We start from the raw sequence: 27,377 nt of genomic DNA on the forward strand, positions 1-27,377 counted from the left end.
TTGCACCGACACTAGCACTGTCTCCAAATAGAAAAAAGTGAGATTCCACCTGACCCACGTCAATTAGGACTTCCATCGAGTGTGTCCAAAATGATTTGCGAGCCTATGGTACGCTCGACGCAAACTGTGCACATATCTTCCGTCAAGATTAGCACTATATCCGAAAGGACCGAAACGAGCTTCCACTTGACCCTAGTCACCAAGTGGTACCCTCAGGTGCGTCCAAAATGATTTCTGAGCCTATGGTACATCTAGCGCAAACCATGGACCTAGCTTACACCGACGCTAACACAGTCTCCAAACAGAAATAAGAGAGATTCCACATCACCCTCGTCACCTAGGAGTTCCATTGGGTGCGTCCAAAACGATTTCTGAGCCTGTGGTACATCTAGCGCAAACCATGGACCTAGCTTGCACCGACGCTAACATAGTCTCCAAACAGAAATAAGAGAGATTCCACATCACCCACGTCACCTAGGAGTTCCATCAGGTGCATCCAAAATGATTTCTGAGCCTATGGTACGTTCGACGCAAACCATGCACCTATCTAGCATCGACACTAACACTGTCTCCAAACGAAAAGAAGCGAGAGTCCAAGTGACCCACGTCACCTAGGAGTTCCATCGGGTGCGTCCAAAAGAATTTTTGAGCCAATGGCATGTTCGACGCAAACAGTGCTCCTATCTTGCATCAAGATTAGCACTATGTCCGAAAGGACCGAAACAACCTTCCACTGGAGCCCCATCACCTAGTGGTACAATCGGGTGCCTCCAAAATGATCTTTGAGCCGACAGTACGTTTGGCGCAAACAGTGCACCTATTTTGCACCGACACTAACACTGGCTCCAAACAGAAAGAAGTGAGATTCCACATGACCCACGTCACCTAGGAGTTCCATCGGGTGCGTCCAAAATGATTTCCGAGCCAATGGCATCTTCGACGCAAACAGTGTCCTATCTTGCACCAAGATTAGCACTATGTCCGAAAGGACCGAAACAACCTTCCACGGGTGCCCCGTCACCTATTGGTACAATCGGGTGCCTCCAAAATGATCTCTGAGCCGATGGTACGTTTGGCGCAAACAATGCACCTATCTTGCACCGACACTAACACTGTCTCCAAACAGAAAGAAGTGAGATTCCACGTGACCCACGTCACCTAGGAGTTCCATCGGGTGCGTCCAAAATGATTTCTGATCCTATGGTACGTTCGACGCAAACTGTGCACCTATCTTGCATCGACACCAACACTGTCTCCAAACGGAAAGAAGCGAGAGTCCAAATGACCCACGTCACCAAGGAGTTCCATCGGGTGCGTCCAAAACGATTTTTGAGCCAATGGCATGTTCGACACAAAGAGTGCTCCTATCTTGCTTCAAGATTAGCACTATGTCCGAAAGGACCGAAACAACCTTCCACTTGAGCCCGTGACCTAGTGGTACAATCGGGTGCCTCCAAAATGATTTCTGAGCCGATGGTATGTTTGGCGCAAACGGTGCACCTATTTTGCACCGACACTAACACTATCTCCAAATGGAAAGAAGTGAGATTCTACATGACCCACGTCACCTAGGAGTTCCATCAGGTGCGTCCAAAATGATTTCCGAGCCTATGGTACGCTCGACGCAAACCGTGCACCTATCTTCTGTCAAGATTAGCACTATCTCCGAAAGGACCGAAACGAGCTTCCACTTGATCCTAGTCACCTAGTCGTACCATCGGGTGCATCCAAAATGATTTCTAAGCCTATGGTACATCTAGCGCAAACCTTGCACCTAGCTTGCACCGACGCTAACACAGTCTCCAAACAGAAAGAAGAGAGATTCCACATCACCCACGTCACCTAGGAGTTGCATCGAGTGCGTCGAAAACAATTTCTAAGCCTATGGTACGTTCGACGCAAACCGCACACCTATCTAGCATCGGCACAAACAATGTCTCCAAACAGAAAGAAGCGAGAGTCCAAATGACCCACGTCAGCTAGGCGTTCCATCGAGTGCGTCGAAAACAATTTCTGAGCCAATGGTATGTTCGACATAAACCGTGCTCCTATCTTGTGTCAAGATTAGCACTATGTTCAAAAGGACCGAAACGAGCTTCCACTTGAGCCTCGTCACCTAGTGGTACGATCAGGTGCGTCCAAAATGATTTCTGAGCCGATGGTACGTTTGGGGCAAAATGTGCACCTATCTTGCACCGACACTAGCACTGTCTCCAAATAGAAAAAAGTGAGATTCCACCTGACCCACGTCAATTAGGACTTCCATCGAGTGTGTCCAAAATGATTTGCGAGCCTATGGTACGCTCGACGCAAACCGTGCACATATCTTCCATCAAGATTAGCACTATATCCGAAAGGACCGAAACGAGCTTCCACTTGACCCTAGTCACCAAGTGGTACCCTCAGGTGCGTCCAAAACGATTTCCGAGCCTATGGTACATCTAGCGCAAACCATGGACCTAGCTTACACCGACGCTAACACAGTCTCCAAACAGAAAGAAGAGAGATTCCACATCACCCACGTCACCTAGGAGTTGCATCGAGTGCGTCGAAAACAATTTCTAAGCCTATGGTACGTTCGACGCAAACCGCACACCTATCTAGCATCGGCACAAACAATGTCTCCAAACAGAAAGAAGCGAGAGTCCAAATGACCCACGTCAGCTAGGCGTTCCATCGAGTGCGTCGAAAACAATTTCTGAGCCAATGGTATGTTCGACATAAACCGTGCTCCTATCTTGTGTCAAGATTAGCACTATGTTCAAAAGGACCGAAACGAGCTTCCACTTGAGCCTCGTCACCTAGTGGTACGATCAGGTGCGTCCAAAATGATTTCTGAGCCGATGGTACGTTTGGGGCAAAATGTGCACCTATCTTGCACCGACACTAGCACTGTCTCCAAATAGAAAAAAGTGAGATTCCACCTGACCCACGTCAATTAGGACTTCCATCGAGTGTGTCCAAAATGATTTGCGAGCCTATGGTACGCTCGACGCAAACTGTGCACATATCTTCCGTCAAGATTAGCACTATATCCGAAAGGACCGAAACGAGCTTCCACTTGACCCTAGTCACCAAGTGGTACCCTCAGGTGCGTCCAAAATGATTTCTGAGCCTATGGTACATCTAGCGCAAACCATGGACCTAGCTTACACCGACGCTAACACAGTCTCCAAACAGAAATAAGAGAGATTCCACATCACCCTCGTCACCTAGGAGTTCCATTGGGTGCGTCCAAAACGATTTCTGAGCCTGTGGTACATCTAGCGCAAACCATGGACCTAGCTTGCACCGACGCTAACATAGTCTCCAAACAGAAATAAGAGAGATTCCACATCACCCACGTCACCTAGGAGTTCCATCAGGTGCATCCAAAATGATTTCTGAGCCTATGGTACGTTCGACGCAAACCATGCACCTATCTAGCATCGACACTAACACTGTCTCCAAACGAAAAGAAGCGAGAGTCCAAGTGACCCACGTCACCTAGGAGTTCCATCGGGTGCGTCCAAAAGAATTTTTGAGCCAATGGCATGTTCGACGCAAACAGTGCTCCTATCTTGCATCAAGATTAGCACTATGTCCGAAAGGACCGAAACAACCTTCCACTGGAGCCCCATCACCTAGTGGTACAATCGGGTGCCTCCAAAATGATCTTTGAGCCGACAGTACGTTTGGCGCAAACAGTGCACCTATTTTGCACCGACACTAACACTGGCTCCAAACAGAAAGAAGTGAGATTCCACATGACCCACGTCACCTAGGAGTTCCATCGGGTGCGTCCAAAATGATTTCCGAGCCAATGGCATCTTCGACGCAAACAGTGTCCTATCTTGCACCAAGATTAGCACTATGTCCGAAAGGACCGAAACAACCTTCCACGGGTGCCCCGTCACCTATTGGTACAATCGGGTGCCTCCAAAATGATCTCTGAGCCGATGGTACGTTTGGCGCAAACAATGCACCTATCTTGCACCGACACTAACACTGTCTCCAAACAGAAAGAAGTGAGATTCCACGTGACCCACGTCACCTAGGAGTTCCATCGGGTGCGTCCAAAATGATTTCTGAGCCTATGGTACGCTCAACGCAAACCATGCACCTATCTTCCGTCAAGATTAGCACTATCTCCGAAAGGACCAAAATGAGCTTCCACTTGATCCTAGTCACCTACCAACCATCAGGTGCGTCCAAAACGATTTATGAGCCTATGGTACATCTAACGCAAACCATGGACCTAGCTTGCACCGATGCTAACACAGTCTCCATACAGAAATAAGAGAGATTCCACATCACCCACGTCACCTAGGAGTTCCATCGGGTGCGTCCAAAATGATTTCTGATCCTATGGTACGTTCGACGCAAACTGTGCACCTATCTTGCATCGACACCAACACTGTCTCCAAACGGAAAGAAGCGAGAGTCCAAATGACCCACGTCACCAAGGAGTTCCATCGGGTGCGTCCAAAACGATTTTTGAGCCAATGGCATGTTCGACACAAAGAGTGCTCCTATCTTGCATCAAGATTAGCACTATGTCCGAAAGGACCGAAACAACCTTCCACTTGAGCCCGTGACCTAGTGGTACAATCGGGTGCCTCCAAAATGATTTCTGAGCCGATGGTATGTTTGGCGCAAACGGTGCACCTATTTTGCACCGACGCTAACACTATCTCCAAATGGAAAGAAGTGAGATTCTACATGACCCACGTCACCTAGGAGTTCCATCAGGTGCGTCCAAAATGATTTCCGAGCCTATGGTACGCTCGACGCAAACCGTGCACCTATCTTCCGTCAAGATTAGCACTATCTCCGAAAGGACCGAAACGAGCTTCCACTTGATCCTAGTCACCTAGTCGTACCATCGGGTGCATCCAAAATGATTTCTAAGCCTATGGTACATCTAGCGCAAACCTTGCACCTAGCTTGCACCGACGCTAACACAGTCTCCAAACAGAAAGAAGAGAGATTCCACATCACCCACGTCACCTAGGAGTTGCATCGAGTGCGTCGAAAACAATTTAAGCCTATGGTACGTTCAACGCAAACCGCACACCTATCTAGCATCGGCACAAACAATGTCTCCAAACAGAAAGAAGCGAGAGTCCAAATGACCCACGTCAGCTAGGCGTTCCATCGAGTGCGTCGAAAACAATTTCTGAGCCAATGGTATGTTCGACATAAACCGTGCTCCTATCTTGTGTCAAGATTAGCACTATGTTCAAAAGGACCGAAACGAGCTTCCACTTGAGCCTTGTCACCTAGTGGTACGATCAGGTGCGTCCAAAATGATTTCTGAGCCGATGGTACGTTTGGGGCAAAATGTGCACCTATCTTGCACCGACACTAGCACTGTCTCCAAATAGAAAAAAGTGAGATTCCACCTGACCCACGTCAATTAGGACTTCCATCGAGTGTGTCCAAAATGATTTGCGAGCCTATGGTACGCTCGACGCAAACCGTGCACATATCTTCCATCAAGATTAGCACTATATCCGAAAGGACCGAAACGAGCTTCCACTTGACCCTAGTCACCAAGTGGTACCCTCAGGTGCGTCCAAAATGATTTCCGAGCCTATGGTACATCTAGCGCAAACCATGGACCTAGCTTACACCGACGCTAACACAGTCTCCAAACAGAAATAAGAGAGATTCCACATCACCCACGTCACCTAGGAGTTCCATTGGGTGCGTCCAAAATGATTTCTGAGCCTGTGGTACATCTAGCGCAAACCATGGACCTAGCTTGCACCGACGCTAACATAGTCTCCAAACAGAAATAAGAGAGATTCCACATCACAGACGTCACCTAGGAGTTCCATCAGGTGCATCCAAAATGATTTCTGAGCCTATGGTACGTTCGACGCAAACCATGCACCTATCTAGCATCGACACTAACACTGTCTCCAAACGAAAAGAAGCGAGAGTCCAAGTGACCCACGTCACCTAGGAGTTCCATCGGGTGCGTCCAAAACAATTTTTGAGCCAATGGCATGTTCGACGCAAACAGTGCTCCTATCTTGCATCAAGATTAGCACTATGTCCGAAAGGACCGAAACAACCTTCCACTGGAGCCCCATCACCTAGTGGTACAATCGGGTGCCTCCAAAATGATCTTTGAGCCGACAGTACGTTTGGCGCAAACAGTGCACCTATTTTGCACCGACACTAACACTGGCTCCAAACAGAAAGAAGTGAGATTCCACATGACCCACGTCACCTAGGAGTTCCATCGGGTGCGTCCAAAATGATTTCCGAGCCAATGGCATCTTCGACGCAAATAGTGTCCTATCTTGCACCAAGATTAGCACTATGTCCGAAAGGACCGAAACAACCTTCCACGGGTGCCCCGTCACCTATTGGTACAATCGGGTGCCTCCAAAATGATCTCTGAGCCGATGGTACGTTTGGCGCAAACAATGCACCTATCTTGCACCGACACTAACACTGTCTCCAAACAGAAAGAAGTGAGATTCCACGTGACCCACGTCACCTAGGAGTTCCATCGGGTGCGTCCAAAATGATTTCTGAGCCTATGGTACGCTCGACGCAAACCATGCACCTATCTTCCGTCAAGATTAGCACTATCTCCGAAAGGACCAAAATGAGCTTCCACTTGATCCTAGTCACCTACCAACCATCAGGTGCGTCCAAAACGATTTATGAGCCTATGGTACATCTAACGCAAACCATGGACCTAGCTTGCACCGATGCTAACACAGTCTCCAAACAGAAATAAGAGAGATTCCACATCACCCACGTCACCTAGGAGTTCCATCGGGTGCGTCCAAAATGATTTCTGATCCTATGGTACGTTCGACGCAAACTGTGCACCTATCTTGCATCGACACCAACACTGTCTCCAAACGGAAAGAAGCGAGAGTCCAAATGACCCACGTCACCAAGGAGTTCCATCGGGTGCGTCCAAAACGATTTTTGAGCCAATGGCATGTTCGACACAAAGAGTGCTCCTATCTTGCATCAAGATTAGCACTATGTCCGAAAGGACCGAAACAACCTTCCACTTGAGCCCGTGACCTAGTGGTACAATCGGGTGCCTCCAAAATGATTTCTGAGCCGATGGTATGTTTGGCGCAAACGGTGCACCTATTTTGCACCGACACTAACACTATCTCCAAATGGAAAGAAGTGAGATTCTACATGACCCACGTCACCTAGGAGTTCCATCAGGTGCGTCCAAAATGATTTCCGAGCCTATGGTACGCTCGACGCAAACCGTGCACCTATCTTCCGTCAAGATTAGCACTATCTCCGAAAGGACCGAAACGAGCTTCCACTTGATCCTAGTCACCTAGTCGTACCATCGGGTGCATCCAAAATGATTTCTAAGCCTATGGTACATCTAGCGCAAACCTTGCACCTAGCTTGCACCGACGCTAACACAGTCTCCAAACAGAAAGAAGAGAGATTCCACATCACCCACGTCACCTAGGAGTTGCATCGAGTGCGTCGAAAACAATTTCTAAGCCTATGGTACGTTCGACGCAAACCGCACACCTATCTAGCATCGGCACAAACAATGTCTCCAAACAGAAAGAAGCGAGAGTCCAAATGACCCACGTCAGCTAGGCGTTCCATCGAGTGCGTCGAAAACAATTTCTGAGCCAATGGTATGTTCGACATAAACCGTGCTCCTATCTTGTGTCAAGATTAGCACTATGTTCAAAAGGACCGAAACGAGCTTCCACTTGAGCCTCGTCACCTAGTGGTACGATCAGGTGCGTCCAAAATGATTTCTGAGCCGATGGTACGTTTGGCGCAAAATGTGCACCTATCTTGCACCGACACTAGCACTGTCTCCAAATAGAAAAAAGTGAGATTCCACCTGACCCACGTCAATTAGGACTTCCATCGAGTGTGTCCAAAATGATTTGCGAGCCTATGGTACGCTCGACGCAAACCATGCACATATCTTCCGTCAAGATTAGCACTATATCCGAAAGGACCGAAACGAGCTTCCACTTGACCCTAGTCACCAAGTGGTACCCTCAGGTGCGTCCAAAATGATTTCCGAGCCTATGGTACATCTAGCGCAAACCATGGACCTAGCTTACACCGACGCTAACACAGTCTCCAAACAGAAATAAGAGAGATTCCACATCACCCTCGTCACCTAGGAGTTCCATTGGGTGCGTCCAAAACGATTTCTGAGCCTGTGGTACATCTAGCGCAAACCATGGACCTAGCTTGCACCGACGCTAACATAGTCTCCAAACAGAAATAAGAGAGATTCCACATCACCCACGTCACCTAGGAGTTCCATCAGGTGCATCCAAAATGATTTCTGAGCCTATGGTACGTTCGACGCAAACCATGCACCTATCTAGCATCGACACTAACACTGTCTCCAAACGAAAAGAAGCGAGAGTCCAAGTGACCCACGTCACCTAGGAGTTCCATCGGGTGCGTCCAAAACAATTTTTGAGCCAATGGCATGTTCGACGCAAACAGTGCTCCTATCTTGCATCAAGATTAGCACTATGTCCGAAAGGACCGAAACAACCTTCCACTGGAGCCCCATCACCTAGTGGTACAATCGGGTGCCTCCAAAATGATCTTTGAGCCGACAGTACGTTTGGCGCAAACAGTGCACCTATTTTGCACCAACACTAACACTGGCTCCAAACAGAAAGAAGTGAGATTCCACATGACCCACGTCACCTAGGAGTTCCATCGGGTGCGTCCAAAATGATTTCCGAGCCAATGGCATCTTCGACGCAAACAGTGTCCTATCTTGCACCAAGATTAGCACTATGTCCGAAAGGACCGAAACAACCTTCCACGGGTGCCCCGTCACCTATTGGTACAATCGGGTGCCTCCAAAATGATCTCTGAGCCGATGGTACGTTTGGCGCAAACAATGCACCTATCTTGCACCGACACTAACACTGTCTCCAAACAGAAAGAAGTGAGATTCCACGTGACCCACGTCACCTAGGAGTTCCATCGGGTGCGTCCAAAATGATTTATGAGCCTATGGTACGCTCGACGCAAACCATGCACCTATCTTCCGTCAAGATTAGCACTATCTCTGAAAGGACCAAAATGAGCTTCCACTTGATCCTAGTCACCTACCAACCATCAGGTGCGTCCAAAACGATTTATGAGCCTATGGTACATCTAACGCAAACCATGGACCTAGCTTGCACCGATGCTAACACAGTCTCCAAACAGAAATAAGAGAGATTCCACATCACCCACGTCACCTAGGAGTTCCATCGGGTGCGTCCAAAATGATTTCTGATCCTATGGTACGTTCGACGCAAACTGTGCACCTATCTTGCATCGACACCAACACTGTCTCCAAACGGAAAGAAGCGAGAGTCCAAATGACCCACGTCACCAAGGAGTTCCATCGGGTGCGTCCAAAACGATTTCTGAGCCAATGGCATGTTCGACACAAAGAGTGCTCCTATCTTGCATCAAGATTAGCACTATGTCCGAAAGGACCGAAACAACCTTCCACTTGAGCCCGTGACCTAGTGGTACAATCGGGTGCCTCCAAAATGATTTCTGAGCCGATGGTATGTTTGGCGCAAACGGTGCACCTATTTTGCACCGACACTAACACTATCTCCAAATGGAAAGAAGTGAGATTCTACATGACCCACGTCACCTAGGAGTTCCATCAGGTGCGTCCAAAATGATTTCTGAGCCTATGGTACGCTCGACGCAAACCGTGCACCTATCTTCCGTCAAGATTAGCACTATCTCCGAAAGGACCGAAACGAGCTTCCACTTGATCCTAGTCACCTAGTCGTACCATCGGGTGCATCCAAAATGATTTCTAAGCCTATGGTACATCTAGCACAAACCTTGCACCTAGCTTGCACCGACGCTAACACAGTCTCCAAACAGAAAGAAGAGAGATTCCACATCACCCACGTCACCTAGGAGTTGCATCGAGTGCGTCGAAAACAATTTCTAAGCCTATGGTACGTTCGACGCAAACCACACACCTATCTAGCATCGGCACAAACAATGTATCCAAACAGAAAGAAGCGAGAGTCCAAATGACCCACGTCAGCTAGGCGTTCCATCGAGTGCGTCGAAAACAATTTCTGAGCCAATGGTATGTTCGACGTAAACCGTGCTCCTATCTTGTGTCAAGATTAGCACTATGTTCAAAAGGACCAAAACGAGCTTCCACTTGAGCCTCGTCACCTAGTGGTACGATCAGGTGCGTCCAAAATGATTTCTGAGCCGATGGTACGTTTGGGGCAAAATGTGCACCTATCTTGCACCGACACTAGCACTGTCTCCAAATAGAAAAAAGTGAGATTCCACCTGACCCACGTCAATTAGGACTTCCATCGAGTGCGTCCAAAATGATTTGCGAGCCTATGGTACGCTCGACGCAAACCGTGCACATATCTTCCGTCAAGATTAGCACTATATCCGAAAGGACCGAAACGAGCTTCCACTTGACCCTAGTCACCAAGTGGTACCCTCAGGTGCGTCCAAAATGATTTCCGAGCCTATGGTACATCTAGCGCAAACCATGGACCTAGCTTACACCGACGCTAACACAGTCTCCAAACAGAAATAAGAGAGATTCCACATCACCCACGTCACCTAGGAGTTCCATCGGGTGCGTCCAAAATGATTTCTGAGCCTGTGGTACATCTAGCGCAAACCATGGACCTAGCTTGCACCGACGCTAACATAGTCTCCAAACAGAAATAAGAGAGATTCCACATCACCCACGTCACCTAGGAGTTCCATCAGGTGCATCCAAAATGATTTCTGAGCCTATGGTACGTTCGACGCAAACCATGCACCTATCTAGCATCGACACTAACACTGTCTCCAAACGAAAAGAAGCGAGAGTCCAAGTGACCCACGTCACCTAGGAGTTCCATCGGGTGCGTCCAAAACAATTTTCGAGCCAACGGCATGTTCGACGCAAACAGTGCTCCTATCTTGCATCAAGATTAGCACTATGTCCGAAAGGACCGAAACAACCTTCCACTGGAGCCCCGTCACCTAGTGGTACAATCGGGTGCCTCCAAAATGATCTTTGAGCCGACAGTACGTTTGGCGCAAACAGTGCACCTATTTTGCACCGACACTAACGCTGGCTCCAAACAGAAAGAAGTGAGATTCCACATGACCCACGTCACCTAGGAGTTCCATCGGGTGTGTCCAAAACGATTTCCGAGCCAGTGGCATGTTCGACGCAAACAGTGTCCTATCTTGCACTAAGATTAGCACTATGTCCGAAAGGACCGAAACAACCTTCCATGGGTGCCCTGTCACCTACAAAATGAGCTTCCACTTGATCCTAGTCACCTACCAACCATCAGGTGCGTCCAAAATGATTTATGAGCCTATGGTACATCTAACACAAACCATGGACCTAGCTTGCACCGACGCTAACATAGTCTCCAAACAGAAATAAGAGAGATTCCACATCACCCACGTCACCTAGGAGTTCCATCGGGTGCGTCCAAAATGATTTCTGAGCCTATGGTACGTTCGACGCAAACTGTGCACCTATCTTTCATCGACACCAACACTGTCTCCAAACGGAAAGAAGCGAGAGTCCAAATGACCCACGTCACCAAGGAGTTCCATCGGGTGCGTCCAAAACGATTTCTGAGCCAATGACATGTTCGACACAAAGAGTGGTACAATCGGGTTCTTTCCGTTTGCATCAAGATTAGCACAATGTCTGAAAGGACCGAAACAACCTTCCACTTGAGCCCGTGACCTAGTGGTACAATCGGGTGCCTCCAAAATGATTTCTGAGCCGATGGTATGTTTGGCGCAAACAGTGCACCTATTTTGCACCGACACTAACACTATCTCCAAACGGAAAGAAGTGAGATTCTACATGACCCACATCACCTAGGAGTTCCATCAGGTGCGTCCAAAATGATTTCTGAGCCTATGGTACGCTCGACGCAAACCGTGCACCTATCTTCCGTCAAGATTAGCACTATCTATGAAAGGACCAAAATGAGCTTCCACTTGATCCTAGTCACCTAGTCGTACCATCGGGTGCATCCAAAATGATTTCTAAGCCTATGGTACATCTAGCGCAAACCTTGCACCTAGCTTGCACCGACGCTAACACAGTCTCCAAACAGAAAGAAGAGAGATTCCACATCACCCACGTCACCTAGGAGTTCCATCGAGTGCGTCGAAAACAATTTCTAAGCCTATGGTACGTTCGACGCAAACCGCACACCTATCTAGCATCGGCACAAACAATGTCTCCAAACAAAAAGAAGCGAGAGTCCAAATGACCCACGTCAGCTAGGCGTTCCATCGAGTGCGTCGAAAACGATTTCTGAGCCAATGGTATGTTCGACGTGAACCGTGCTCCTATCTTGTGTCAAGATTAGCACTATGTTCAAAAGGACCGAAACGAGCTTCCACTTGAGCCTCGTCACCTAGTGGTACGATCAGGTGCGTCCAAAATGATTTCTGAGCCGATGGTACGTTTGGCGCAAAATGTGCACCTATCTTGCACCGACACTAGCACTGTCTCCAAATAGAAAAAAGTGAGATTCCACCTGACCCACGTCAATTAGGACTTCCATCGAGTGTGTCCAAAATGATTTGCGAGCCTATGGTACGCTCGACGCAAACCGTGCACATATCTTCCGTCAAGATTAGCACTATATCCGAAAGGACCGAAACGAGCTTCCACTTGACCCTAGTCACCAAGTGGTACCCTCAGGTGCGTCCAAAATGATTTCCGAGCCTATGGTACATCTAGCGCAAACCATGGACCTAGCTTACACCGACGCTAACACAGTCTCCAAACAGAAATAAGAGAGATTCCACATCACCCTCGTCACCTAGGAGTTCCATTGGGTGCGTCCAAAACGATTTCTGAGCCTGTGGTACATCTAGCGCAAACCATGGACCTAGCTTGCACCGACGCTAACATAGTCTCCAAACAGAAATAAGAGAGATTCCACATCACCCACGTCACCTAGGAGTTCCATCAGGTGCATCCAAAATGATTTCTGAGCCTATGGTACGTTCGACGCAAACCATGCACCTATCTAGCATCGACACTAACACTGTCTCCAAACGAAAAGAAGCGAGAGTCCAAGTGACCCACGTCACCTAGGAGTTCCATCGGGTGCGTCCAAAACAATTTTTGAGCCAATGGCATGTTCGACGCAAACAGTGCTCCTATCTTGCATCAAGATTAGCACTATGTCCGAAAGGACCGAAACAACCTTCCACTGGAGCCCCATCACCTAGTGGTACAATCGGGTGCCTCCAAAATGATCTTTGAGCCGACAGTACGTTTGGCGCAAACAGTGCACCTATTTTGCACCAACACTAACACTGGCTCCAAACAGAAAGAAGTGAGATTCCACATGACCCACGTCACCTAGGAGTTCCATCGGGTGCGTCCAAAATGATTTCCGAGCCAATGGCATCTTCGACGCAAACAGTGTCCTATCTTGCACCAAGATTAGCACTATGTCCGAAAGGACCGAAACAACCTTCCACGGGTGCCCCGTCACCTATTGGTACAATCGGGTGCCTCCAAAATGATCTCTGAGCCGATGGTACGTTTGGCGCAAACAATGCACCTATCTTGCACCGACACTAACACTGTCTCCAAACAGAAAGAAGTGAGATTCCACGTGACCCACGTCACCTAGGAGTTCCATCGGGTGCGTCCAAAATGATTTCTGAGCCTATGGTACGCTCGACGCAAACCATGCACCTATCTTCCGTCAAGATTAGCACTATCTCTGAAAGGACCAAAATGAGCTTCCACTTGATCCTAGTCACCTACCAACCATCAGGTGCGTCCAAAACGATTTATGAGCCTATGGTACATCTAACGCAAACCATGGACCTAGCTTGCACCGACGCTAACACAGTCTCCAAACAGAAATAAGAGAGATTCCACATCACCCACGTCACCTAGGAGTTCCATCGGGTGCGTCCAAAATGATTTCTGATCCTATGGTACGTTCGACGCAAACTGTGCACCTATCTTGCATCGACACCAACACTGTCTCCAAACGGAAAGAAGCGAGAGTCCAAATGACCCACGTCACCAAGGAGTTCCATCGGGTGCGTCCAAAACGATTTCTGAGCCAATGGCATGTTCGACACAAAGAGTGCTCCTATCTTGCATCAAGATTAGCACTATGTCCGAAAGGACCGAAACAACCTTCCACTTGAGCCCGTGACCTAGTGGTACAATCGGGTGCCTCCAAAATGATTTCTGAGCCGATGGTATGTTTGGCGCAAACGGTGCACCTATTTTGCACCGACACTAACACTATCTCCAAATGGAAAGAAGTGAGATTCTACATGACCCACGTCACCTAGGAGTTCCATCAGGTGCGTCCAAAATGATTTCTGAGCCTATGGTACGCTCGACGCAAACCGTGCACCTATCTTCCGTCAAGATTAGCACTATCTCCGAAAGGACCGAAACGAGCTTCCACTTGATCCTAGTCACCTAGTCGTACCATCGGGTGCATCCAAAATGATTTCTAAGCCTATGGTACATCTAGCACAAACCTTGCACCTAGCTTGCACCGACGCTAACACAGTCTCCAAACAGAAAGAAGAGAGATTCCACATCACCCACGTCACCTAGGAGTTGCATCGAGTGCGTCGAAAACAATTTCTAAGCCTATGGTACGTTCGACGCAAACCACACACCTATCTAGCATCGGCACAAACAATGTATCCAAACAGAAAGAAGCGAGAGTCCAAATGACCCACGTCAGCTAGGCGTTCCATCGAGTGCGTCGAAAACAATTTCTGAGCCAATGGTATGTTCGACGTAAACCGTGCTCCTATCTTGTGTCAAGATTAGCACTATGTTCAAAAGGACCAAAACGAGCTTCCACTTGAGCCTCGTCACCTAGTGGTACGATCAGGTGCGTCCAAAATGATTTCTGAGCCGATGGTACGTTTGGGGCAAAATGTGCACCTATCTTGCACCGACACTAGCACTGTCTCCAAATAGAAAAAAGTGAGATTCCACCTGACCCACGTCAATTAGGACTTCCATCGAGTGCGTCCAAAATGATTTGCGAGCCTATGGTACGCTCGACGCAAACCGTGCACATATCTTCCGTCAAGATTAGCACTATATCCGAAAGGACCGAAACGAGCTTCCACTTGACCCTAGTCACCAAGTGGTACCCTCAGGTGCGTCCAAAATGATTTCCGAGCCTATGGTACATCTAGCGCAAACCATGGACCTAGCTTACACCGACGCTAACACAGTCTCCAAACAGAAATAAGAGAGATTCCACATCACCCACGTCACCTAGGAGTTCCATCGGGTGCGTCCAAAATGATTTCTGAGCCTGTGGTACATCTAGCGCAAACCATGGACCTAGCTTGCACCGACGCTAACATAGTCTCCAAACAGAAATAAGAGAGATTCCACATCACCCACGTCACCTAGGAGTTCCATCAGGTGCATCCAAAATGATTTCTGAGCCTATGGTACGTTCGACGCAAACCATGCACCTATCTAGCATCGACACTAACACTGTCTCCAAACGAAAAGAAGCGAGAGTCCAAGTGACCCACGTCACCTAGGAGTTCCATCGGGTGCGTCCAAAACAATTTTCGAGCCAACGGCATGTTCGACGCAAACAGTGCTCCTATCTTGCATCAAGATTAGCACTATGTCCGAAAGGACCGAAACAACCTTCCACTGGAGCCCCGTCACCTAGTGGTACAATCGGGTGCCTCCAAAATGATCTTTGAGCCGACAGTACGTTTGGCGCAAACAGTGCACCTATTTTGCACCGACACTAACGCTGGCTCCAAACAGAAAGAAGTGAGATTCCACATGACCCACGTCACCTAGGAGTTCCATCGGGTGTGTCCAAAACGATTTCCGAGCCAGTGGCATGTTCGACGCAAACAGTGTCCTATCTTGCACTAAGATTAGCACTATGTCCGAAAGGACCGAAACAACCTTCCACGGGTGCCCTATCACCTACAAAATGAGCTTCCACTTGATCCTAGTCACCTACCAACCATCAGGTGCGTCCAAAATGATTTATGAGCCTATGGTACATCTAACGCAAACCATGGACCTAGCTTGCACCGACGCTAACATAGTCTCCAAACAGAAATAAGAGAGATTCCACATCACCCACGTCACCTAGGAGTTCCATCGGGTGCGTCCAAAATGATTTCTGAGCCTATGGTACGTTCGACGCAAACTGTGCACCTATCTTTCATCGACACCAACACTGTCTCCAAACGGAAAGAAGCGAGAGTCCAAATGACCCACGTCACCAAGGAGTTCCATCGGGTGCGTCCAAAACGATTTCTGAGCCAATGACATGTTCGACACAAAGAGTGGTACAATCGGGTTCTTTCCGTTTGCATCAAGATTAGCACAATGTCTGAAAGGACCGAAACAACCTTCCACTTGAGCCCGTGACCTAGTGGTACAATCGGGTGCCTCCAAAATGATTTCTGAGCCGATGGTATGTTTGGCGCAAACAGTGCACCTATTTTGCACCGACACTAACACTATCTCCAAACGGAAAGAAGTGAGATTCTACATGACCCACATCACCTAGGAGTTCCATCAGGTGCGTCCAAAATGATTTCTGAGCCTATGGTACGCTCGACGCAAACCGTGCACCTATCTTCCGTCAAGATTAGCACTATCTATGAAAGGACCAAAATGAGCTTCCACTTGATCCTAGTCACCTAGTCGTACCATCGGGTGCATCCAAAATGATTTCTAAGCCTATGGTACATCTAGCGCAAACCTTGCACCTAGCTTGCACCGACGCTAACACAGTCTCCAAACAGAAAGAAGAGAGATTCCACATCACCCACGTCACCTAGGAGTTCCATCGAGTGCGTCGAAAACAATTTCTAAGCCTATGGTACGTTCGACGCAAACCGCACACCTATCTAGCATCGGCACAAACAATGTCTCCAAACAAAAAGAAGCGAGAGTCCAAATGACCCACGTCAGCTAGGCGTTCCATCGAGTGCGTCGAAAACGATTTCTGAGCCAATGGTATGTTCGACGTGAACCGTGCTCCTATCTTGTGTCAAGATTAGCACTATGTTCAAAAGGACCGAAACGAGCTTCCACTTGAGCCTCGTCACCTAGTGGTACGATCAGGTGCGTCCAAAATGATTTCTGAGCCGATGGTACGTTTGGCGCAAACAGTGCACCTATCTTGCACCGACACTAGCACTGTCTCCAAATAGAAAAAAGTGAGATTCCACCTGACCCACGTCAATTAGCACTTCCATTGAGTGCGTCCAAAATGATTTGCGAGCCTATGATACGCTCGACGCAAACCGTGCACATATCTTCCGTCAAGATTAGCACTATATCCGAAAGGACCGAAACGAGCTTCCACTTGACCCTAGTCACCAAGTGGTACCCTCAAGTGCGTCCAAAACGATTTCCGAGCCTATGGTACATCTAGCACAAACCATGGACCTAGCTTACACCGACGCTAACACAGTCTCCAAACAGAAATAAGAGAGATTCCACATCACCCACGTCAAATAGGAGTTCCATCAGGTGCGTCCAAAATGATTTCTGAGCCTATGGTACGTTCGACGCAAACCGTGCACCTATCTAGCATCGACACTAACACTGTCTCCAAATGAAAAGAAGCGAGAGTCCAAGTGACCCACGTCACCTAGGAGTTCCATCGGGTGTGTCCAAAACAATTTCCGAGCCAATGGCATGTTCGACACAAACTGTGCTCCTATCTTGCATCAAGATTAGCACTATATCCGAAAGGACCGAAACGAGCTTCCACTTGACCCTAGTCACCAAGTGGTACCCTCAGGTGCGTCCAAAACGATTTCCGAGCCTATGGTACATCTAGCGCAAACCATGGACCTAGCTTACACCGACGCTAACACAGTCTCCAAACAGAAATAAGAGAGATTCCACATCACCCACGTCACCTAGGAGTTCCATCGGGTGCGTCCAAAACGATTTCTGAGCCTGTGGTACATCTAGCGCAAACCATGGACCTAGCTTGCACCGACGCTAACATAGTCTCCAAACAGAAATAAGAGAGATTCCACATCACCCACGTCACCTAGGAGTTCCATCAGGTGCATCCAAAATGATTTCTGAGCCTATGGTACGTTCGACGCAAACCATGCACCTATCTAGCATCGACACTAACACTGTCTCCAAACGAAAAGAAGCGAGAGTCCAAGTGACCCACGTCACCTAGGAGTTCCATCGGGTGCGTCCAAAACAATTTTCGAGCCAACGGCATGTTCGACGCAAACAGTGCTCCTATCTTGCATCAAGATTAGCACTATGTCCGAAAGGACCGAAACAACCTTCCACTGGAGCCCCATCACCTAGTGGTACAATCGGGTGCCTCCAAAATGATCTTTGAGCCGACAGTACGTTTGGCGCAAACAGTGCACCTATTTTGCACCGACACTAACACTAGCTCCAAACAGAAAGAAGTGAGATTCCACATGACCCACGTCACCTAGGAGTTCCATCGGGTGCGTCCAAAATGATTTCCGAGCCAATGGCATGTTCGATGCAAACAGTGTCCTATCTTGCACCAAGATTAGCAATATGTCCGAAAGGACCGAAACAACCTTCCACGGGTGCCCCGTCACCTATTGGTACAATCGGGTGCCTCCAAAATGATCTCTGAGCCGATGGTACGTTTGGCGCAAACAATGCACCTATCTTGCACCGACACTAACACTGTCTCCAAACAGAAAGAAGTGAGATTCCACGTGACCCACTTCACCTAGGAGTTCCATCGGGTGCGTCCAAAATGATTTCTGAGCCTATGGTACGCTCGACGCAAACCGTGCACCTATCTTCCGTCAAGATTAGCACTATCTCCGAAAGGACCAAAATGAGCTTCCACTTGATCCTAGTCACCTACCAACCATCAGGAGCGTCCAAAACGATTTATGAGCCTATGGTACATCTAACGCAAACCATGGACCTAGCTTGCACCGACGCTAACACAGTCTCCAAACAGAAATAAGAGAGATTCCATATCACCCACGTCACCTAGGAATTCCATCGGGTGCGTCCAAAATGATTTCTGATCCTATGGTACGTTCGACGCAAACTGTGCACCTATCTTGCATCGACACCAACACTGTCTCCAAACGGAAAGAAGCGAGAGTTCAAATGACCCACGTCACCAAGGAGTTCCATCGGGTGCGTCCAAAACGATTTCTGAGCCAATGGCATGTTCGACACAAAGAGTGCTCCTATCTTGCATCAAGATTAGCACTATGTCCGAAAGGACCGAAACAACCTTCCACTTGAGCCCGTGAACTAGTGGTACAATCGGGTGCCTCCAAAATTATTTCTGAGCTGATGGTATGTTTGGCGCAAACGGTGCACCTATTTTGCACCGACACTAACACTATCTCCAAATGGAAAGAAGTGAGATTCTACATGACCCACGTCACCTAGGAGTTCCATCAGGTGCGTCCAAAATGATTTCCGAGCCTATGGTACGCTCGACGCAAACCGTGCACCTATCTTTCGTCAAGATTAGCACTATCTCCGAAAGGACCAAAACGAGCTTCCACTTGATCCTAGTCACCTAGGAGTTCCATCAGGTGCGTCCAAAATGATTTCTGAGCCTGTGGTACATCTAGCGCAAACCATGGACCTAGCTTGCACCGAGGCTAACATAGTCTCCAAATAGAAATAAGAGAGATTCCACATCACCCACGTCACCTAGGAGTTCCATCAGGTGCATCCAAAATGATTTCTGAGCCTATGGTACGTTCGACGCAAACCATGCACCTATCTAGCATCGACACTAACACTGTCTCCAAACGAAAAGAAGCGAGAGTCCAAGTGACCCACGTCACCTAGGAGTTCCATCGGGTGCGTCCAAAACAATTTTTGAGCCAATGGCATGTTCGACGCAAACAGTGCTCCTATCTTGCATCAAGATTAGCACTATGTCCGAAAGGACCGAAACAACCTTCCATTGGAGCCCCATCACCTAGTGGTACAATCGGGTGCCTCCAAAATGATCTTTGAGCCGACAGTACGTTTGGCGCAAACAGTGCACCTATTTTGCACCGACACTAACACTGGCTCCAAACAGAAAGAAGTGAGATTCCACATGACCCACGTCACCTAGGAGTTCTATCGGGTGCGTCCAAAATGATTTCCGAGCCAATGGCATGTTCGATGCAAACAGTGTCCTATCTTGCACCAAGATTAGCACTATGTCCGAAAGGACCGAAACAACCTTCCACGGGTGCCCCGTCACCTATTGGTACAATCGGGTGCCTCCAAAATGATCTCTGAGCCGATGGTACGTTTGGCGCAAACAGTGCACCTATCTTGTACCGACACTAACACTGTCTCCAAACAGAAAGAAGCGAGAGTTCAAATGACCCACGTCACCAAGGAGTTCCATCGGGTGCGTCCAAAACGATTTCTAAGCCAATGGCATGTTCGACACAAAGAGTGCTCCTATCTTGCATCAAGATTAGCACTATGTCCGAAAGGACCGAAACAACCTTCCACTTGAGCCCGTGAACTAGTGGTACAATCGGGTGCCTCCAAAATTATTTCTGAGCCGATGGTATGTTTGGCGCAAACGGTGCACCTATTTTGCACCGACACTAACACTATCTCCAAATGGAAAGAAGTGAGATTCTACATGACCCACGTCACCTAGGAGTTCCATCAGGTGCGTCCAAAATGATTTCCGAGCCTATGGTACGCTCGACGCAAACCGTGCACCTATCTTCCGTCAAGATTAGCACTATCTTCGAAAGGACCGAAACGAGCTTCCACTTGATCCTAGTCACCTAGTCGTACCATCAGGTGCATCCAAAATGATTTCTAAGCCTATGGTACATCTAGCGCAAACCTTGCACCTAGCTTGCACCGACGCTAACACAGTCTCCAAACAGAAAGAAGAGAGATTCCACATCACCCACGTCACCTAGGAGTTGCATCGAGTGCGTCAAAAACAATTTCTAAGCCTATGGTACGTTCGACGCAAACCGCACACCTATCTAGCATCGGCACAAACAATGTCTCCAAACAGAAAGAAGCGAGAGTCCAAATGACCCACGTCAGCTAGGCGTTCCATCGAGTGCGTCGAAAACAATTTCTGAGCCAATGGTATGTTCGACATAAACCGTGCTCCTATCTTGTGTCAAGATTAGCACTATGTTCAAAAGGACCGAAATGAGCTTCCACTTGAGCGTCATCACCTAGTGGTACGATCAGGTGCGTCCAAAATGATTTTTGAGCCGATGGTACGTTTGGGGCAAAATGTGCACCTATCTTGCACCGACACTAGCACTGTCTCCAAATAGAAAAAAGTGAGATTCCACCTAACCCACGTCAATTAGGACTTCCATCGAGTGCGTCCAAAATGATTTGTGAGCCTATGGTACGCTCGACGCAAACCGTGCACATATCTTCTGTCAAGATTAGCACTATATCCGAAAGGACCGAAACGAGCTTCCACTTGACCCTAGTCACCAAGTGGTACCCTCAAGTGCGTCCAAAACGATTTCTGAGCCTATGGTACATCTAGCGCAAACCATGGACCTAGCTTACACCGACGCTAACACAGTCTCCAAACAGAAATAAGAGAGATTCTACATCACCCATAGAAGGGGAGTGCCCGATCTTTCGGTGAGTGGAGATAATTTCGATCTGGTGGAAGTAGACCCTCACGATCCGACTACGACGAGCGAACCCGAAGCGCCAATGCAATCGCTGAACCAACTCCCGATGGTTACCAACCTCGCCGGTGCGAGATCAGCCTGATCACGAAGATCGTTTCCTGCACGCAATCGAAAAACGAACAAGAAAAAGACGCGAGCAATCACAATTATCGCTCGAAGGTGGAGTTCTGAATCACACAAAGACGGCGTGGAATTGCCGTGTTCGAGAGTAGCTAAAGCTAGATGTAAAACAAAACTCGAGTTGTAAACAAAAGGGACTCCGACTAAATAAAGGGGGCGCAGCCCCTGGAGTCCAGATCGACGGCAGGAGGGGGGGGACACCACCAGGGAAAAGGCGGCGGCTGCCAGCCCTAGGCGCCCCACCTGGGCTGCCCTGTTGGGCCATCTTCTTATTCCGCTGGCCCTTCGTTCCTTAACAGCATGATGAAGTTTAATTCTCTCGCACGGGCCCGAGTGATTGGCCCTAGATGATCAACTGGAGGCGCCTGAGGTGCTGCTGGTGTAGATGTACTCGTGGTGTCCTCATCATCCTCCCCTTCTTGAATTGAAGTCGTCCTCGACGGCAACTCCTCATCTTCGCCCGCATAAGGTTTCAAATCTGCAACATTAAAACTCGTGGAAACACCAAACTCCGCAGGCAGGTCAAGGATGTAAGCATTATCATTAATCTTGGTTAGTACTTTAAAAGGACCAGCAGCACGTGGCATCAATTTAGAACGACGTAAAGTAGGAAAACGATCCTTTCTTAAATGCAACCAAACCAGATCACCTGGTTCAAAAGTAACATGTTTTCTCCCTTTACTACCCGCAACCTGATATTTAGCATTAGCAGTAGCAATGTTTTGTTTAGTTTGTTCATGCAAGCTAATCATTTGATCAATATGTGCAGCGGCATCTATGTGTGGAGCGTCCTCAGCATCAAGAACAAACAAATCAATGGGCGCTCGAGGAATATAACCATAAACAATCTGAAAGGGACACATTTTTGTAGAAGAATGCGTTGCATGATTATAAGCAAACTCAACATGAGGCAAGCAATCCTCCCAACGTTTCAAGTTTTTATCTAAAACAGCCCTAAGCATGGTTGACAAAGTTCGATTAACCACCTCAGTTTGCCCATCAGTCTGAGGGTGACAAGTAGTGCTAAACAGCAATTTAGTTCCCATTTTATTCCACAGTGATCTCCAAAAATGACTGAGAAACTTAGCATCACGATCAGAGACTATTGTATTTGGAATACCATGCAAACGAATAATCTCTTTAAAGAACAAGTCAGCAATATTGCTAGCATCATCAGTCTTATGACAAGGTATAAAATGAGCCATTTTGGAGAAACGATCAACAACCACAAAAATACTGTCCCTCCCCTTCTTAGTTCGAGGCAATCCCAAAACAAAGTCCATAGAAATATCAAGCCAAGGGGAAGTAGGAACAGGCAAAGGCATGTACAAACCATGGTTGTTCAATCGTGACTTAGCTTTCTGGCAAGTATTGCAACGTGCAACAAGGCGCTCAACATCAGCGCGCATCCGGGGCCAAAAGAAATGAGCAGCCAGCACCTCATGCGTCTTGTAGACGCCAAAGTGCCCCATGAGACCGCCTCCATGCGCTTCCTGTAACAACAAACGACGAACCGAGCTAGCTGGAACACACAGCTTGTTAGCGCGAAACAGGAACCCGTCCTGTATGTGAAATTTGCCCCATGGTTTGCCATGAATACAATGGGCAAAAGCATCTTTAAAATCAGCATCATCCACATATTGATCCTTCACAGTTTGCAGGCCAAAAATTTTAAAATCTAACTGTGATAGCATGGTATAGCGACGAGACAAAGCATCAGCAATAACATTTTCTTTCCCGCTCTTGTGTTTAATAATGTAAGGAAAAGACTCAATGAATTCTACCCATTTAGCATGACGACGGTTCAGGTTTGTTTGGGTACGAATATGTTTTAAAGCCTCATGATCAGAATGAATTATAAACTCGCGATGCCAAAGGTAGTGCTGCCAAGTATGCAAAGTGCGCACTAAAGCATAAAGCTCCTTATCATAAGTAGAATAATTCAAGCTAGCACCACTTAATTTCTCGCTAAAATAGGCAACAGGTTTTCCTTCTTGTAACAAAACAGCACCTAGCCCAATACCGCTAGCATCACATTCAAGCTCAAACACTTTAGTAAAATCAGGCAACTGCAAGAGAGGAGAATTGGTTAACTTATCTTTCAAGGTGCTGAACGCAACCTCTTGCGAATCACTCCAAGCAAAGGGGACATCCTTCTTTGTAAGCTCATGTAGAGGCGCTGCAATGGAGCTAAAATCACGAACAAACCTGCGGTAGAAACCTGCAAGGCCAAGAAAGCTTCGAATTTGTGTGACCGTCGTCGGTGTAGGCCACGCCCGAATGGCATCGATCTTGCTGCTATCCACCTCAATGCCCTGTGGAGTAACAACATAGCCAAGAAACGAGACACGTTGTGTGCAAAACATGCATTTTTCGATGTTAGCAAATAAATTGGCCGCACGCAACGCATCAAAAACAGCACGCAAATGGTCTAAATGCTCTTCCATAGACTTGCTGTAAATAAGGATATCATCAAAATAGACAACTACAAACAATCCTATGAAGGGCCTCAGAACTTCATTCATCAAACGCATAAAAGTGCTGGGAGCATTCGTCAAACCAAACGGCATAACCAACCATTCATATAACCCAAATTTCGTTTTAAAAGCCGTTTTCCATTCATCACCTAATTTCATGCGAATCTGATGGTAGCCACTACGCAAATCAATCTTAGTAAAAATAATGGCACCACTAAGCTCATCTAGCATATCATCAAGGCGTGGTATAGGATATCGGTAGCGAATGGTAATGTTATTAATAGCACGACAGTCTACACACATACGCCAAGAGCCATCTTTCTTTGGAACAAGTAACACAGGAACAGAGCAAGGGCTAAGAGACTCACGAATATAACCCTTGTCAAGCAACGCCTATACCTGTCGCTGGATCTCCTTTGTCTCATCCGGATTTGTACGGTACGGGGCGCGGTTCGGGAGCTGTGCGCCGGGAATGAGGTCGATCTGGTGCTCAATGCCACGAAGTGGTGGAAGGCCTGGTGGCAAATCTTTTGGAAAGACATCAGCGTACTCCTGCAAAATGTTAGCAACAGCAGGGGGAATATCCAAAGACGGTGTATCATCAAGGGAAACGAGCACACGAGAGCATATAAGGGCATAGCATGGCAAAGTAGCATCGTGTAACTTATCAAAATCAGCACGTGTAGCAAGCAAAACAGGAGCATTTAACTTGATTTCAGAATTAACAGAGGTCGATGGTGCAAGTTGTTTAGCAGTTTTAGCAGCTCGAGCAAGATCATCTTTAAGAATTTGTTCAGGTGTCATTGGATGTATAATTATTTTTTTGACCCTTAAACATGAGAGAATAGTGATTGGAACGACCATGATGCAAGCTATCAGTATCATATTGCCAAGGTCGCCCAAGTAACAGAGAGCATACTTCCATGGGAATAACATCACAATCGACAAAATCAGAATAAGCACCCATGGAGAAAGGAACACGGACCGAACGAGTAATTCTAATTTTCCCACCATCATTAAGCCATTGAATGTGATATGGATGTGGATGCTTACGAGTGGGTAAAGACAACTTCTCAACCAGCGCGGTACTCGCCAAATTGTTGCAGCTGCCGCTGTCGATGATGATGCGAATGGATCGCTCTTGCACAACGCCCTTGGTATGGAAAAGAGTGTGTCGCTGATTCATCTCAGGCGTAGCGACCTGTGTACTAAGAACACGCTGCACAACAAGACTTTCATATCTATCGGCGTCGTCCGGGTTGACATGTACGTCCGTCTTTGCTGCATGGTCAGTGGCAAGCATAGCGGGTTGAATATCGTCAGAATCACTAGCGGAAGAATACTCACCATCGTCACGAATGAGCAAGGCACGCTTGTTCGGACATTCCCGAGACACATGGCCAAATCCTTGGCAACGAAAGCACTGAATATCCCGTGTGCGGCGTGTGGAAGGAACTGCACCTGTGGACGGAGGAGTACCTGCAGAAGTGGCTGCCCGCTCACGTGGTGTAGTGGTGGGTGTGGACGGTGCAGGGGGCGCGGGTGCTGAACCGGATGTCGAGCTTCGTCCTGCAAAAGAGTTAGAATATGGCTTCGAGCGGCGTCCCTGTATTTGACGTTCAGCTTTGCAAGCAAATTCAAATAATGTGGTCATATCATAATACTCTTTGTAATCAAGTATATCCTGAATTTCACGGTTTAAACCACCACGAAAACGTGCCATAGCAGCATCGTTTTCCTCAACTAACCCACACCGAATCATGCCTTTTTGCAATTCCTGGTAATAGTCCTCTACAGATTGTGAACCTTGCTGAAAACATTGCATTTTATTAAGCAAATCGCGAGCATAATAAGAAGGTACAAATCTGTATCGCATAGCAGCTTTTAATTGATCCCATGTGGTTGGAACTGTAGCGGGATGTTTTTGTTTATATTCACGCCACCAAATTAAAGCAAAATCAGTAAATTCACTAATAGCAGCTTTAACTTGAGAATTAGCAGGAATATCATGGCATGAAAATTTCTGGTCGACTTCTAATTCCCAATCAAGATATGCAGCAGGATCATATTTGCCGTTAAAAGATGGAATTTTAAATTTTATCTTAGCAAAAGAATCATTACCGGGACGGCGTGGCACACGGCGAGCGCGGCCTTTACGGTCTCCACCGTCCTGCTCCGTGTCACCAACATAATCGTTCTGGAGATCTGCGACCAGCGTGCTCAATGAGTCGAGGCGTGACACGATGGTGTCGAGCGTGGTCTTGGTGGCTGTCTGCGAGAGGTCTAGCTGATCGAACCGCTCGTTCGACGTAGTGACCGTGGAATCCATCCGTTCATGCATCGTCTTGATGTCGGTGGCAAGTCCATCAATCTGTGTCCGCATGTCCTGCAGCTCATCCTTCACGTCGTCGCCGTCGCCTGCCATGGTTAGCGCAAACACAAAACCGATGCCAAAATAGGGTGTAACGGTTCACAAGGCGCTCACACTAGTGCTGTTATCAATGTCTTATCCGTTCTTACCTAGCACACAGGGGCGACCCACAACCGACCGGAGGAACTCGCGAAAGATTGGAGCAGCGATTGCCTGGGAACAAAGTCAGCTCGTCGTAGAACTATGTGGAGTTCTGGGTAGGCCGCACTCAAGTCAAGGATTAGCAATTAACGAATGCAGATTAGCGAATGTTCAATAAGTATCCAAAGTACAAGTCACAAGTGCTGGCTAAGACGTGTCCTAGACGTAGCGCAACAAGGTGAAACAAAGGACGATGGAAAGAACTCACAGAACAAGCAAATAGCCCGGATTTTTCTTTGTTTTTCCAAAAGGTACTAGTAGGAATCAACTTTTTTTTTTTTTGCACTATTTTTTTTTATATTTTTCTCTGAACAAGGATCACAAAAGATGCAACCACAAAAATTGGCACCTACAACTGAGGTGTTATGTGGCCTACAGAAAAACAACACGTTCTCTGAAAAACGTGCAAAACCCTTGACAATTTTTTTTCTATATTTTCCCGAATTTTTTTGGGGATTTTGACGAAACCAAACAGACCGAAGGTGAGTTTGGGTCGGCTCCAAATG

General features: G+C 47.6%; 1 protein-coding gene across 1 annotated transcript; it reads right to left on the minus strand.

The window, feature by feature from the left end:
• Positions 1-24,692: 24,692 nt before the first annotated feature.
• LOC136460631 (uncharacterized) lies at positions 24,693-25,103 on the minus strand. Its single transcript, XM_066460258.1, has one exon. The coding sequence runs from the start codon at positions 25,101-25,103 to the stop codon at positions 24,693-24,695; it is 411 nt and encodes a 136-aa protein (XP_066316355.1).
• Positions 25,104-27,377: the final 2,274 nt, after the last annotated feature.

This window comes from Miscanthus floridulus, chromosome 6 (assembly GCF_019320115.1).
Source record: "Miscanthus floridulus cultivar M001 chromosome 6, ASM1932011v1, whole genome shotgun sequence".
NCBI lineage: Eukaryota > Viridiplantae > Streptophyta > Magnoliopsida > Poales > Poaceae > Miscanthus > Miscanthus floridulus.